At 21.9% G+C, this 15,858-nt stretch overlaps 1 protein-coding gene across 3 annotated transcripts in view; it reads left to right on the top strand.

Moving 5' to 3' along the window:
• The window catches only part of LOC145830209 (uncharacterized), a 59,516-nt gene that overhangs the window by 31,848 nt on the left and 11,810 nt on the right, over window positions 1-15,858 (top strand). For 2 of the 3 annotated variants that reach the window (XM_082938134.1, XM_082938132.1), the window contains 17 exons: window positions 883-972; window positions 1,749-1,874; window positions 2,469-2,581; window positions 3,541-3,642; window positions 4,243-4,312; window positions 4,859-4,918; window positions 6,671-6,826; window positions 7,400-7,462; window positions 8,279-8,392; window positions 9,185-9,339; window positions 10,654-10,783; window positions 11,095-11,157; window positions 12,613-12,738; window positions 13,016-13,098; window positions 13,819-14,104; window positions 15,068-15,355; window positions 15,614-15,784. In XM_082938134.1, coding sequence (XP_082794260.1) covers window positions 883-972; window positions 1,749-1,874; window positions 2,469-2,581; window positions 3,541-3,642; window positions 4,243-4,312; window positions 4,859-4,918; window positions 6,671-6,826; window positions 7,400-7,462; window positions 8,279-8,392; window positions 9,185-9,339; window positions 10,654-10,783; window positions 11,095-11,157; window positions 12,613-12,738; window positions 13,016-13,098; window positions 13,819-14,104; window positions 15,068-15,355; window positions 15,614-15,784 — 2,196 coding nt within the window. The remainder of the gene's footprint in view (window positions 1-882; window positions 973-1,748; window positions 1,875-2,468; window positions 2,582-3,540; window positions 3,643-4,242; window positions 4,313-4,858; window positions 4,919-6,670; window positions 6,827-7,399; window positions 7,463-8,278; window positions 8,393-9,184; window positions 9,340-10,653; window positions 10,784-11,094; window positions 11,158-12,612; window positions 12,739-13,015; window positions 13,099-13,818; window positions 14,105-15,067; window positions 15,356-15,613; window positions 15,785-15,858) is intronic. The other variant, XM_082938133.1, reaches the window with a different exon arrangement.

Raw genomic sequence — 15,858 nt, 5'->3', positions numbered from 1 at the left:
TATATATAAGAAAAAAAATATATCTTCAAAAAAATTTAGTTACAAACACAAATAATTGAGTATTAGTTTTGTTTTTAAACTTTTTTGCAAAAACTTGAGGGCATAGAGGGGGTAAGACACCTTTTTTGTCTTTAATATTAATAAAGTACTAAAGTATCAGTCTTTTTTTTTGTTTTTATTTTATTTTAAACACTTAAAAGATATAAACAATCAAAGTTTATGAGTTTTTTTAGGTTTCTTATTAAGGCACAAACTATAAAAGCAAAAACAGAGTATTTCACTAAAGTCTATCTTTCTTACAAGATTTGTTCAAGCAATAATTTTAAAGCTTTCTTAGTCTAATCTTTATAAAACCTAGTAAATCTGTAAAAATAGAATCATTGAACTTTGTACTAAATTATTACTTTTTAAATAAAACACTTTTTTTCGTATTTTAGTTATTTTGATTTTTTATTTTTATTCTGATACCATTTTCTAAATACTGCAAATACACTCCCTAAAATTTTGAGATTTCTAGCTCAAAAAAAAAGTAGATATATTTTTAGTTAAATAAATTTTTCAGAAAATTGACAATAAAAAAATTGCAGCCATACATTTGTTTCGGAAACTTTTAACAAAAATTACCATATTCTTAAAATTAATTGATTTTAAATATTCTATAAAAACGACTTGTAATTCATACTTAAAGCTTATAATCAAGAGCCAATTTTATTTCTGTAAAAAATAAAGTTATGGATTCCCTTTATCATTATAGTTTTAGATAGATTTCAAGTTTGTATTAAAAATACGAGACAAATTGCCAAATATGTATATCGAACTTTAACAATTAACAAGTTGATGTTTTGTATAAACACTTTGTTATTTTGAAATAAATATTTTCAGCCCTCTAACCCAGTTGGGCAAATAGATCTTTCCGAGTTTAAAAATGTTGAGGAGACAGAAGTCGCTATAAGACACGGTTTTCAAATAAATGTTAGTTTGTTTTAAATTAAAATTTGATAAATATTACACAAGTTTAATATAAGACATGGTTTTCAAATAAATGTTAGTTTGTTTAAATTAAAATTTGATAAATATTACATAAATTTAATATAAGACATGGTTTTCAAATAAATGTTAGTTTGTTTTATATTAAAATTTGATGAATATTACATAAATTTAATATAAGACATTAATTTTAAAAAACGTAAGTTTTGTTTTAAACTAATAGTTAATAAAAACTAAATAAACTTAGTATAACACATTCAAATTAGTTTTAGGTAAAATTTATAATTATTAGACATTAGATAAACTGAGATTACATAAACACATTCAATTAAGTGTAAGTATTCCTATTATTTATTAAATGTTGTAATATCTAAATATAAGGAATTTGAATTAAGATAAGTTTTCATTAATGTTTAATAAATTGTATATAAACCGAAAATATTTTGAATATTTTTTTATATAATATATCAAATTAACTGTAATAGCTTATACAGTACTTAGTAATAAAAGGTTTCAGTAATTATGCATAACTGAATACTTTAATTTATTACTTTTCAAAAGTATATTATAATATTTATAAACATTTATCTTTTTAGTTAACTATCTTGTTTGTAACTGGTAGTTTATTTTTTATTAGTTTTATTTTATAGTTATATTTCAAAAAATATAATTTATTAAAAGCAACTCAGCAGTTAAAGCAACAATATATTTTGTTAATAGTTTAAATTAGTTGAGTAAAAAATAAAAAACGAATTATCCAGACATTGAAAGCAACTTACAAGTTAATTGCAACTACCTCTTTTATCCGTCAAAACTGGATGAACGTTATATCGAGGAGTTGCGAAATTATGACGACTTCTTATATTGAAGATGAAATTAAAAATAAAGTTTGTTTTCAGTTGTTTGATAAATTATAAATTAGTATGTATACTTGTTTTGTTAAGTACGTAAATACTAATAAACAATTTCCACATTTTGTAGATACCATTTTTTAATTAAAAACAAACCTTTACTTTGTCAACTTTTACAATACGCGCTATTAAGCTAGGTTTTTATTTGATATAAATAACTAACTTAATATAGATTTACTTACTAATCAAATACTAATTTATAAGCTAACTGGGCAACATACGGATTTGTTTAAGTTTTAAAACAACTTGAAGTCTTAAAAAATATGACTTTGATATTGAATGCTTAATGAGTTTAATTTTTAATAACCAATTTTAGAATATTTTTTTAGTGTTATATCTACTTTTATAGTACACTTTTTGTAAAAAATGTCCTACTAATATTCAAATAACTGTCTAAAAAATATTTGTTTTTTTCTTTTATATATTTTTTACAAAAATTTAAATTTTGTTTTATAATTTAGTAGAAAACGGAGAAAACAAATATAAGTAACAAATTTATTTTTTTAATAAAACAGAATCTTAGCATAAATAAAAAAAAATTATTTAAATGTTTTTTATATTATTATGCAGAAAGATTCGTCCACCGATGAAGTGACAACATCGTCTAGAAGGAGCAGAGTTACGAGTCCGAATAACAAAAAAGAAGATAAAAACAATCATTCAAATACAAAAGAAGATAGCAGGTATGGGGAATAAATTTGTGTATGTTTAGAGTTGAAATAAATTGTGAGATTTATTTCAAGTTGATAAGCAGACCATATAAACTTTATTATCAACCGAAAGTTTTTATATGTCTTAAAGCCATAAAATAAAAAGTAATTAGTTATTTAAATTAGATATAACTTCAATAGTGACTGGAAACAAAGTTTTTGAAAAACAAAATATTTGTATTTCAAAAATAAGTTACTCAAAATTTGTGGTTGTTATTTTGAAAACGTTTGTGTAAAATAAAATTGAAAAAAGTAATTTCTGTATACGTATACTGTATGTTACAATTGGTTATCAATAGTTACAAAAACTTTCTTACAATGCTAATTATAATAACATGGTTTAAAAAGCTTGATGAATAAAAAACAAAGAGTTGTTTTAATCTAAAGAAATAACTTGTATTGTTCGGATAGAACCGTATAGACTTTAGTTATCAAACGAACAGTCTTTTTATTTTGAAGACTTGAAGACACTTTTATTTTACAATGACAATATTGTTTTAATCACTGAATCTTGATACAACTTATTAAATTCTCAGGGAAAAATCTTACTATAATTTTTAAATGTAAAATTATTATCAGTAAAGCAATTTAGTTCATTTGTATTGTTTTCTTAGGGAATTGATATTTTTTCTGGAGAATAAACTGTTTCTAGATCAGAGAGTATTAATATAATAATTAATTTGGTTAAATATTTATTAATATAATAACTAATTTGGTTAAATATTTATTAATATAATAATTAATTTGGTTAAATATTTATTAATATAATAATTAAATTGTATAAATATTTATTAATATAATAATTAATTTGGTTAAATATTTATTTATATAATAATTAATTTGGTTAAATATTTATTAATATAATAATTAAACTAATAATTAATTTGGTTAAATTTTTATTATAATAATTAATTTGATTATTATATTTTCAGAGATCAGATGTCGACTTCTGAAAGATCTCAGAGGAGAAAGGCGAGGATCAGAGAAAGGAGAAAGGAAGGGAGAAGCAGGACTCTTGACTTCTCTGAACTCAGGTGGGTGTGACGTCATAATATTGGTTTATGTGACGTCATAATGTTTGTTTGTATTTAAACGCGATATTAGTTGTATGTTCGAAACAGAATAGTTTTATGAAGTCATAAAGTTGATTGTACCTTACGTGATCGGTAGATTGTTACGTCATAGTTCTTAAATACTTATTTTTCGCGCGAATACAATATACTTCGAAGATAATAAAGCATCAAAATTGAAACAGATATGAATCAATATTTTATATGTTTCATACAAACTATAACATACTTTTTGAACGGATTTTGAAAAAAAAAAAGTTATACATTTTTAATATTGAAATTTTAAAGCTTAATTAATGTTCTATCTACAACATTTTTTGTAACTTAGGTCTCCATCTTTTTATAAGTCGCCAGATGTTTTTTAGAAAAAGTTGCTCGCTTAAATTAAACTTTTAATATAACTGTAATATACAATTAAAAATACAAATGTGATAAGAATATTTAATAACAAGTTTAAATAAATTTTCAGCTTAATGTTATTTTTGTATATTTTAAAACAAATTTGTTGTAAGTTTCAATTTTATACAGTAATTAAGCAGTTTAATAAAAACAAAATTTCAACAGAAAACCGATTAGAGATGCAAATGAAAAGAAGAAATTGTCAAATCAAAACAATAAAATATTTGACAATAAAGTTAGTTTATACATTTTAATAACTACAACAAAATATAAAGTTATAATTAAATTACAAATTATTTGATGATAAAGTTAGTTTTTCTGTTTTAACTAACGTTTTAATAAAACTTAGTTTAATAGTTTTTGTAAGAGTTTTTTAGTTAATTGATTAATTAAATAAATTTATAAAAGCTCCTTTAGATAATTTAATTATATTATATATTTTAGATAATCTTTATTATGTATTATGTTGTACTTTAATTTCTAATTAACTTATTTTTATTTCAAAGAAAATAAATTTGATTATTAGTAAAAACAATACTAAGAAGTTTCAAGTTTAAAAAAAACAAACGTGAAACTTTTTCGTTTAACTTAAAAACTCGTTTTTTATTTTAGTTGTTGTTATAAGATAAAATAAAAAAAAGTTTATACAGTTTGTTTATGTTGACAATATATTTTTTTAAGTTAAAAAAAATATTTTGTTTTAAAATAACTTTCAAAAGCATTGAATTTCTATAAAAGAAGCTAAAAGTACTTAGTTAAATATATAATTATTGTTTTACAGAATGAAGTAAAGGTTAACCAAAGAAAAGAAAATTATAAATCAGTAGAGCCTGAAGAAAATGTGAGAAATTTTGTTTGTTTATTAACATATTAGTTTAAACAAAATAAAATTGTAAAGTTTTTATCTGTTTTTGTATAATTTGTGTTTATTCAAAGTTTTTTGTTTATTAACATTTCTCTATATGTTAAACTTAAAATATGATTTAGATTTGTAATTAGAAACATATTTACTTAAATTATTTTAAGTAGGAATATTTATTACAAAATATTATATACGATATAAATTTGTAAGTTGAATAATATTGTCTACAAAAATCATACAGAAAAACTATTTCTCACTTAACTAGAAGCTACTAACGTTTATTTATTAAAAAATATTTGATTGTATCAGATAAGATGTTTTTTTTCTGTTTACAAAAACCTTAGTGTTAAGATATTTTAAGTGGTTTGCCATTTAAAAATAATCATAATGATCTTAAGCGCTTTTTATGTCCGTAATTAATGCAAATATTTATTCGAGTAACATGAAAAGATTAAGTTATTGAATATTTTACAAAGTATCAGAAAAGTAAACATTTTTTGTTTGTTTAAAATCTTAAGTTCATCAAAGGTTTAATCAGTTTAAATAAATTTTTCAAATTTGTTATCTTATTTTGTTAGTTTAATCTTTTGACTTGAGTTAAGTTATAATGTCAGTTTAAGTTTAATAATTTTTAAGATAATAAAGTTTATTTAATGAATATTTAACTAGAATGCCAAAATCATAGGTATTTGAAGACTTTTAAATGTGTTAAGGTACCTTTTAATTGCAAATAAAACCATTTTTTCATATCATAACTTATATTGATCACTATTTTCAAAATTAATCTAGTCTTCTTTGCAAAACATACTAAATACTCACAAAATTGATTAATTAATCATAAAAATTAAACAAAAAATTGACAATCAATAAATTATGGATAACGATGCAAGAATGATTTTAAGAAAATTTGGGTTGTTATAAAATTTTAAGTGTAAATTTTGAACCTTATCAGGATTAAGTTTGCAATTAAGATATGCTAAAACCTTTTATTTATTGTTGCTTCAATTGATAATAAGTTACTGTGATTTTTAGCAAGTTCTATTACATCAAAAGAGTTAAAAGTTTTATCACAATTTTGACAAAAGTTACAGTTTTAAATATGAGCAAATACTGTACTATTTGTTGGTGTAGTATTTCGTTCTAACTGTCGCCACTCTGTTTCTCCAATATATTTGGTATTCAGATAACTTGGGTATACAAACTTATAAACTGCCGAAGTATTTGTTAACATTTTATTTCAATATGAAACAGTTTCTCTTAAACTCTTTTATTTTAAAGGATAGTTGAATTATATTTTCTGCAGGCCAGATTGTTCTTAAAAATTGGTTTTTCATTTTTTTTTAATCTCCATAAATTTCATTGGGTTTGCACTTTTTACTAAAAGCTCTGTTATTTTCATTATTTCATCTTTTTAAAGTTCTTTAGATACTAATCTTCTTTTCATAATAGACAAACACCTAATTAAATTTTTCTTCCATTATTTTTGGTGTACATAAGTTAAAGTCCAGCATAACATTCACAGATATACAATATGATGTCACAATACAGTCTACATATATATATTAAAAGTAATTAAATTAATTAAAAGTATTTATAACTGAATGTCGAGTAAAAATTCCAATTTAGTAAAATAAATAAATTAATTAAAAGAAATAAACAGATTTACAATCGAATGTCAAGTAGGCAGTCAAATTTAATGAAATAAATAAATATATTAAAATAAATAAACAGATTTACAATCGAATGTCAAGTAGGCAGTCAAATTTAATGAAATCGGCCGAAAACTTTCCGGATAACTTCGACAATCTGGATAATAATTGGCGGAAAATCGAAAATATCCAAACGGATAAACGAGAATCGTATTCTGTTGCATCGCTTCAACAAGAAGTATGTGTTTAATTATTTGTGTTTTAGATTTAATTTATTCAAAGTACTATAACTTTTTTTATAGTTATATAAAATTAATTTTGTTAACTATAAATATTATCAAAGGGTTGTGTTGATTTATATTTAAGTATATTTATTTAGATACTTTCTTTAAAAGAAAACTACTTATTTGATAACTAATTTAGCTGGTTGTTTTACTTTTTAATTTGTTTTTAACTAATTTTTTTTTTTCTGTCTGACTATAGATAATGAATTTTAGTATAAAAAATTAGTTTTCTCATACTTTATTGAAGCTCATAAGTTTTTATACTAAACAGTAACTCTTTCTACTTTAATCCCTTAATTAATTTTTTTTAACCGTTTTTAATTTAATTAGTAATTCTAACAAAAATTATCAAAGTTTTTTTGGACTTTTATCAAATGTTTACACTTTTAATATATAATAGCTAAATAAAGTTTTGTTATAGTGTTGAAAACAAGTTTAAAATTTAATTTATATTATTCTTTACATTGACTTTTTAAAATGTTATTTCAAAAAAGTATTTTTGTAATTTAAATTTTATTTTTTTACAGATAAACTTATTGAAAGAGCAAATAGAAAATTCGAATTCAAAATCTTCTTTTGATATCTACTCTGTAAGTTTAAATAATTTTTTTTAAAGTATTGTTTAGTTAAATTTAAAATAAAACTTAAATTCAACATTTAAACCTTTACTACAAGTTTTTATTTAACTTGTTTTTAAGTAGAACTAACTTATTGTTTTTAAAACTTTAAATAGGGTTACAACTTTACCTGGAAACCTAGAAAAACCTGGAATTTAACAATTTAGGCAAAAAAAAACTGGAATTTGGAACAAAATCACTAGAAAAACCTGGAATTTAAAACAATTTCAGCATGTTCAGTAGTAAAATTTCGATTTGACATAAAAAATCCATCATATAGCTAAAAATTTTTGTCATAATCAAAAAATTTTTATTAAAAGACACATTTAAAGAAGCTTTACAGTATCTTTTTAATGTTTTTTATAGTACTTAACACAGTTTTTATCTTAAACTAAAAATAGACCCAAATATGTGAACTTTTAAAAACCTGGAGAAAATTTTGAAAAAACGAGTGGCAACCCAGTTAAAAGTACATTTCAGTTATCTATTTTATTGAATAAAATTTATTTATTTAGGTTTAAATTTATTTTAAATTTTTAAATAAAAAATTTTATTATTATATACTTCTATCTATATAATTATTATCAAATAAAGTGTTTTTAGTTTTTTTTTTTCTTGAACTAAACTATCTACTTTTTAGCCCTAAAACTTTTTTTAACTTACCTAAATTGTTGACTATAATTTATGAGAGACTTATTATTGGAAATTTTAACAATATTGCTATTTTTTGATAGTTACAATTTATATTTCTTATATATGTAATTTAATTTACTAAATATATTATTGTAGTCTACAGACGAAGAAAACTTGAAAGAAATTATTGGATCTGATTATACAGAGTCCATGAATGGAAATTTGCTTGATTATAATGAATTACTTGTTGAAAATTCTAAATTAAATAAGGTAAATTGTTAGATTATATATAAAATATTATGTAAATTTACTTGTTGAAATTCTAAATTAAATAAGGTAAATTTATAGATTGTATATTTTTTTTATTATAAAAACAATATTGTTTATTACAAGTTAAACTATTAATATGTATTTTTACACGTTTTAAAATTTTATAAAAACTTTATTTTTTGAATTATATATTACTATTTTGTAGTGTAAAAGTTGTATAGAAAAAAAAATTTTTCTGATGATAAATTTTGATACTTATATAATTTTTGCAGTATATAATATAAGTACGATTTTTTAAGATATAAATATATTATAAAATTATTATAAGTTGTTAAATTATGACATTAGGAAACTTAAATAAATTAAAATATTAATGATATATATACACGCTAATTATTTTTTGTCTCAGAAACTGAAGTAATATAATAATCTCAATTAAAGTATGTAGTTATATTAATCGTTTTTATTAATTACTTTTTATGTAATATTTATAAATTAATATTGTTGTTTTTATTAGTTGTCATTACGTTTAATATTAGTTTATTATCTTGTATGTGCAAATTTCTGATTTAAAGTAGAATACAAAATATTTATTTTTACTTAAAACTCTGATTTTTTCAAATTTGATTATTTCAGGACATCAGTTTTCTTATAAAGTGTATAATTTTTGTTTTTAATCCAATAAGTAATACTAAAAAATATGTAATTTTTATTTTTTATTCCATAATGTAATTTTACAGAACATATAATTTCAAATAGATGATATTACAATATATATACTTTTTTTTTCAGGAGATTAGTGATCTGACAATCAGTTTTCGAAATCAGCAGAAAGAATTTGACCAATCACAATCAAGTAAATATTCCAACGACCAATTACCATCAAGTTACAATTCCTACGACCAATTAGAAGCCAGCAAGCGGTCATTTGAAAATCAACAAGATAAGTTGGTTATTTTGAACACTCGTAAACTGGTTTAGATTGAAATAAATAATAGTGAATTAAACTTTTCTGGTTTGTTTCAAATTTTGTTGGTAATTCTTCTTGAATATTTTAACAAATTATTACATTAAAGTTTCGACATTTGTTTTTTTGTTGAAAATTAAAACTAAATGTTTTTTGAGCTGTTATATACGTACAGTATATATTTTTTGATATGAATGTAATAATGTGGTTTTTAGTTAGCATTATAAGCATTTATAGCATTTTAACTTTGAAACATAATCTTTGCAAGTTAAAAATGTTTATTTACGGTTTAATTTTTGGGACATGTTCAAAATCCGCCCAGTCAAATTCGATCAATTGATACAATATTTTTATCAGCTTACCGATCGAGGTTAGGGGTTTCAGTGATAGTGAAAATTAAAAAAAAAATTTTAATCCAAAAAATATATAAAGTATATTAAAAAATAAAATTGACATTTTATAAAATATGGTGAATTTTGAAAGCGGTTGATTTTGATAGTATACCTGATTTTTTATTTGAGCATGCTAAGTTTACATAAATTAATAAACTTATAAGTAGCAGTTTTTTTAGTTTTGAAAATTTAAATTTTGTCAATTTTTGTATTTGTTTTAAAAATATAAATTGTTGAATATTTGTTAAGTTGTTTTTATATTTTTAGTGTTTTTAAACTAACAGTTCTTCTAATTCAATATTTTTTCAAAGTTTTAAAGCAACAAGTTAATATTTTTATATTTACAGTTGTCATGTTTCTTACTATATGCTAAATAATTGTATAAATCTTATTGAGAAAATATTTATTATTGCCGATTTTTTCCGAATTTTGAAAAATTCTAAATCTGTGTACTAAAAGTTGATTCTACCCTTTATTTTTTGTCAACCAATCTCAAAATTCAGAAAGCTTTCCTTGCATTAATACATAAAATCTTTTTGTAACAATTCAAGTAAAATTTAAATTTAAGAAGTTTATGACCAAAATTTGAAAAATAATCTACTTTTTATAAAGTAAGAACAACATGTAAAAAAGTGCTTCACCCCCATACCCTTAATAAACAGATGTTATAAAGTTTTTAATCATAGTTTTGAAAAATTATCTATACGGTTCAATGTTTTACCATTAAACAACTAATTGTTTTTAACAGTTTTTTTCTTTATTAATGTTTATAATAAATATTACTGCTGTAAATTTAAATTAAAATTTTTGAAGTTAGAAAAATATTTTTTAGTGTTTAATGTTTACAAATTATAAATATTTATTGAATATTTATTTGTAATTTTTAATAAATAATTTTTTAGTCACTTACTTCAAATGGAAAAGAAATTAGATGAGAAAAACAAAAAATTAAAAGAAACTGAAAATAAAAGCAAAATAATGAAATTGGAATATGAACAAGAAATAAAATCTTTGAAAAATAAAATCATACAAGTTATTTTTTTTTTTATTCTAACTATTATAACTTTTATTTAGTGTTTTTTTTAAGAGCTAGAATTTTTTTTTATCTTGATTAATTAAACTTTTTGCTTTCAAAAATCTAATACTTTTGAAACAAACATATTTTTTCAAACAGTCTTAATACAAAAAAGAATCATAAAATATTTAATGTGTGTTTTTACAAAATATATTAAAACAGTGTATGAAATTAAAACATTTTTGACTATATAACATTTAACATTTTAATGAAACTAGTTCAAATTAAATTAAAAGTTTTGTAATTACATTATATTATTTATTTTTAGCAAGGCAAGATTTCTTCAGAAAACAACAAAACCACCCAACCGGAAACTAATTCAACGTTCAAAGTTGGTTTTATATTTAATTTAAAACTGATTTTTAATATTTATGAAATTTGTATGTATATTAATATGGTTTATGCTTCTACTACAAATAACATGTAACTTATTTTATCATAAAGTACACTCTTGTTTATATCTGTACTTAATATTATTAACTTGTAATTTAAAAATATTTGAAGAACTTTAAGTTATGATGCTTATGACTAAGCCAATTGATTAAATTTATATTAAATTTTGAACTTTATACAAATTTATTATTTATTTTCCTTTATTTAATCAAAAAAATTGTAATCATAATAAAACTAGCATAAAACAAGACTTGAATATTATAAATTTATAACATTTGTAAAATTTCCGACTTCAAATGAAAGTTAAATATAAATATACTTCATAACACTTTTTGTTTATGTCTACAATAGATAAGTTGTCTACAAGTAAATTAAAAATAATTTATGTATATTTTAAATGCAGTAAAACTTTTATTTGTTAGAATACAACTCAAATTAAAGCTCAGACATGAGTTTAAGTATGTCTAAAATACTGTCTAATAATTTTAGATTTTAAACAATAAATTTTTCGTTCAAGTTGTAATTAGGTCACCTTATATTGAACAATTCCAAATAAGAACACAAAATATTTTCTCATAAATTTAATTCGGAAGATACATAATAAATTTCAATTTGATGCGGTTTGAATTTTAATTCTATGCGGTTTAACTTTAGCATTAGGTTTATTTTATGCTGAGATAAAAAGTAGTGTATTTTACAATTAATCTTTAATATTTTAGAGTTAGATTATTGCTATAAAACAAAATTATAGTTACTATTTTAATTGAATTTTCACAAAATGTTTACGCTAATAATGGTTTATTCTGAAGTATTATTATTTTATTAAGTTGAATAACAATTATCTTTAAATCAGTTGAAACACTTCGGTGTAAATTCAAAAATATTTAATTAAAAATGTTACAATGTTTTTATCTTTAAACGAAACAATATTTTTAGACATACTCAAACTTTAAACTTTTTGGGCTAAAAAATTATTTGTTTAATGTTTGAAAGACTGCATTTGAAAATTTCTTAAATAATTTTAAAATTTTAACTATTACTTACTTTTTTTTGATAAGCTTTGTTTTATTGGTATTTTGATAAAAAGTTTTTATAAAATCACTGTTATGAGTTTTGTCTTGTTTTTTTTGAAGTAGTTACTATGAAGAAGCAGTTTAAGATTTTTAATATTTTCATTTATAACCTACTGAAACAAAACTTTATATTTAGTAAAGATGAAAGTTGTTTAAAATAAAACCTTGAGTTTGTAATGATTTTTTTCAATCGAAATTTCTAAATTCGCTGTTTTATTTGTTTTTTTTTTGTCTTTTTATTTTAAGTCACAAAATAGTTATACTAAACTTTTAATCAATATATTTACAATTAAATAAATTATAAATTTTAATCAAAATAGTTACAGGACCAACTAAATGAGTTAGAGGCAGAAATGTCTAATAATGAAAAAATAATAATAAACGCAAGAAGGAATGCTTCTGACAGTTCTGATAAAAAAATTGAAAAAACAACTGCATTTTCTAAAGTTTGTTTATTATTTTTTTTTAATTGATAATTTTTTTGATGTTGTATTGTTTATTCTAAATGTTTTTTAACAGTTTGTTTGGTAAAGTTTTTGTGTTTAATACTATAAAACTAAATAGGGTAATAGTAACAGATTTTTTTTAGTTTTTTAAACAAATTTAAGTACTCTTCAAACAAAATACTTTTATTTATTTGAACTTATTAGGTATTTTGACAGTCAACTTTTTCTTTTTTTTTAATTAAAGCTTTACAAATTTTAATTAAAACGTGTTATTCAGATTTCTGAAGCCGAAAAAGAAATAGAAAGAAATAATGAAGCAATTGCTAAAGTGAAGCATCAATTCAAAAATTATCAGAAAAAGTTTGTCATATTTAACAAAATTACTGTTTTTACTTGGTTGAATTAAATTTTATCTTGATACATTTACATCATTACTTGAATATTTGAAAGTTTATATAAACGAATGTTTTTATGTTAAGGCTTCACGAATCGAAAATTATATTTATAGGGTTTGGGGTTAAGTTTTATGAGATTGTATTGATATATATTATTAATTTATTGTGACCTACCACCTTTTCACCACACAGTGAGATAATATTTTGATTTATTTTTTTTATTAACATCAAATAACTTGTTTTTTACAGAAAAATTAATGTGTTAAACTCAATTAACATTTATTTTAGATAAATAAAAAACTAGCTCACCCGATAAAATAAATTGTATTTTTACTAAACATATTTTTAGTCCATATTTTAGATCACAAAAAAAGCTGAAATTAATAAATTCTAAATAAATAGATGAAAAAATATAAAATTATTAAAATATGCCAACAATAAGTGAACAAATAAACTAATAAAAAAATTAAAGACAAATTGCATCTGAGATTTAAAACCAGAAAGTTGATAATAAATTGATTACTAAAACGTGAATAGTTGCTTAAATACTAAAATCATCAAAGTTTCAAAAACTGAAATTTATAATTTTTTTTATCAAACAAGTATAACATTACAAGGAAATTAATAGTTTTTCAACAAGTTGAACAAAATTTAAATTAAATCAACACAATATTCCAATTTCAAGGTCACGTGACAAATGGGAATTTTTTCGAGCTTGCCACGCTTCGTTGCTCACAAAAATAACCCCATTATTACGTCACAACTGCGAGGAGGCTCGCATTGTCGGTGACGTCATCGGCAAACTTGTCACTATGACGTCACAGCAGCACGACGACGTGGAAGGCGTTGTGACGTCATTATCGGACGACGTCGGCGAGTTTGTAGATTTGAAAAATTTCCGGGAAATTTTCACCGAAGAAAATGACGGAGATGGGAAATTGAGCTTGAGTGAAAAACTATTTGCTAAAAAAGTTTGTATATTTTTTATAATTAAATTATTTGCTAAAAAAGTTTGTATATTTTTTATTATACTTTTATAACTATTTGTTCTATTCAGGGTGGCCGCTGAATCCTGGAAAAACTTGAATTTTTAAGAAAAAATCACTAAAAAATCTAGAATTATAAACAACTTTTAACATGTTCAGTAGTAAAGTTTTGATTCGACACAAAAAATATGTCATATAACTAAAAATTCTTGCTATCATCAAAAAATGTTTTTATAAAAAAACACATTTTAATTAGCTTTACATCTTTTTAATGTTTTTGTACTATTTAACATAGTTTTAACCTTAAAGTTTATTTTATACTAAAAATAGACCCAAAAACAATAACTTTAAAAAACCTGGAGGAAATTTCTGAAAAACCAGTGGCCACCCTGTTTATTATTTTGTATTTTTAGAGCTATTTGTTTTTTCTTGGACTTTTGATTTTGAGTCAAAAACTATTTGCAAAAAAGTTTGTTCAACCAAAAAACCTAGAATTTCGGACAACATCACTAAAACACTGGGAAAACCCGGATTTTTTCAAAATCCCTAAAGTCCTTTTTTTTTTTGAAAAACTCAGGGCAGTTTTGATCACTCAGGGCAGGTTTTTAACTCAAAGAGTGGCAATTTGTTTTGAATTAAATTCCCTGCAACATATTAATGTTTGATTAAATTATTAACATATTATTGATGACAAAACAAATTGTAATAACATATTAAAGCAAAAATTTAATTCCCTGCACCAGATTAGTACTCAATAAACACCTAATTGAAATTAATACATATTAAATTAAAATATATTAAATCAAATATTAAAACATATTAAATCAAAATTAAAACATATTAAATCAAAATTAAAACATATTAAATCAAAATTAAATCATATTAAATCAAAATTAAAATATATTAAATCAAATATTAAAACAAATTAAATCAAAATTATGTTTTCAGATCAGCACTCAGGCAGTTTTAATCAAAGAAATGGCGAGAAGTTTGAAAACGAACAAAAACAAAACGAACCCTGCATCCACTTTGCCGGTAGAAAACAACAAAAACGACAACTTGCTGAAGAGAAAATGCGACCAATTAGCATCGAGGTTGAGGCTGTCTGCTTCCATTTCCAACCAATTAGAATCCGTCAAGTGCTCGGTGGCTCCTACTAGCGGTGAAAATATTTCGAAATTTGACGAAATAGCCGAAAAGTTGGCGGTGAGATCTCAACTCGCATACATTTTGCAAGTTTGAATATTTGTTTGATTTATAGAAAAATAAACTAAACAAATAAAATATGTTAGTTATTATTATTTATATACTCATTGTATAATTGCTTAAAATTTAAGAGGTGTTGTTTCAGAAGTTTAAGCTTTTTTTTTAAATTAAAACTATTGTTAAATTAAATAGAGTTAAATGTGATATAAATTGCTATTTATCACATTTTTTTGATAGTAGCATTTGTTTTTGAATTATTTATTTAGTTGTAAATAAAATTGACTTCAGATTTACAACGACCGAGTCAAACAGTTGAACGAAGATTTGAAAAAATCACGTGAAAGTTTGAACCAATCAGAAGACAGATACGACTTACTAGTTGACCTTATTAGGAAGTCGCAAGATATTGGAGATGTTTGCAAATATGTTGAAAATTACAAGAAGAAAAACAATTATCATGTTTGTTATAAAATGTATTTTTATAAAATAATTAGTAATGTGTTCATTTATTTGAAAACAGTTTGACTTAATAA

This window comes from Thalia democratica, chromosome 2 (genome assembly GCF_965202585.1).
Source record: "Thalia democratica chromosome 2, ktThaDemo2.hap1.1, whole genome shotgun sequence".
NCBI lineage: Eukaryota > Metazoa > Chordata > Thaliacea > Salpida > Salpidae > Thalia > Thalia democratica.
Note: the sequence above shows the minus strand (reverse complement) of the source record. Positions and strands in the feature narration are given on the sequence as shown.